Source organism: Triticum aestivum, chromosome 5D (assembly GCF_018294505.1).
Source record: "Triticum aestivum cultivar Chinese Spring chromosome 5D, IWGSC CS RefSeq v2.1, whole genome shotgun sequence".
NCBI lineage: Eukaryota > Viridiplantae > Streptophyta > Magnoliopsida > Poales > Poaceae > Triticum > Triticum aestivum.
In genome coordinates, this window is record NC_057808.1 from 43,187,160 (window position 1) to 43,187,759 (window position 600).

A 600-nucleotide genomic window follows, 5' to 3' on the forward strand; every position below is an offset into this window, starting at 1 on the left:
GGAATATCGCTGACCCCGCGGCGACCTGTGGGCCGACGACTGGGAACGAAGTCGCCCCACGCGCCAATCTGGCGCCGGTTCGCCTCCAGGCGGCTCTTTTTGGCGCCCTGGGGGGCCGAACGGCTGAAGATGCTCTAATAATTTGGTAACCAAATTGTTGGCTTTGCCCGAAACAATGGCAAAGCCAAAATTGATGTCAACCCAAACATATGCCCCAAATCCTTTCGTTAGGCGTTAAACCATCACTTTACAGGTGCTTTAGTGTAAAAAAACCACTCACTAGCGTCCAAAGCAACTCCGCACCTCGTTCCCTTTCGCTCCCAGCCTTCCACACACCTTTCGTCTCGCCGCCGGCCGGGGTCCCGCTCCGGCTAACCCAGCCAAATGGCCGCCGCCGTCCCCAACGGCCACCCCTCCGCCGACGGCGACGATAGTCCCCCGTCCCCACCGCCGTCCTCGTCCTCGTCCTCGCTGGTGTTCCTGGGCACTGGCTGCTCCAGCGCCGTCCCCAACGCGCGGTGCCTGATCCAGCCCTCCGACCCGCCCTGCGCCGTCTGCTCCCAGTCCCTCTCCGTGCCCCCGGAGGTAAACCCCAACTAC

General features: G+C 62.3%; 1 protein-coding gene across 1 annotated transcript in view; it reads left to right on the top strand.

Annotated features, from left to right (window-relative positions):
* Positions 1–270: 270 nt before the first annotated feature.
* Positions 271–600, top strand: part of LOC123119315 (putative hydrolase C777.06c) — a 5,718-nt gene continuing 5,388 nt past the window's right edge. The window contains exon 1 of the mRNA XM_044539072.1: positions 271–599. Coding sequence (XP_044395007.1) covers positions 385–599 — 215 coding nt within the window. The 5' untranslated portion in view covers positions 271–384. The remainder of the gene's footprint in view (position 600) is intronic.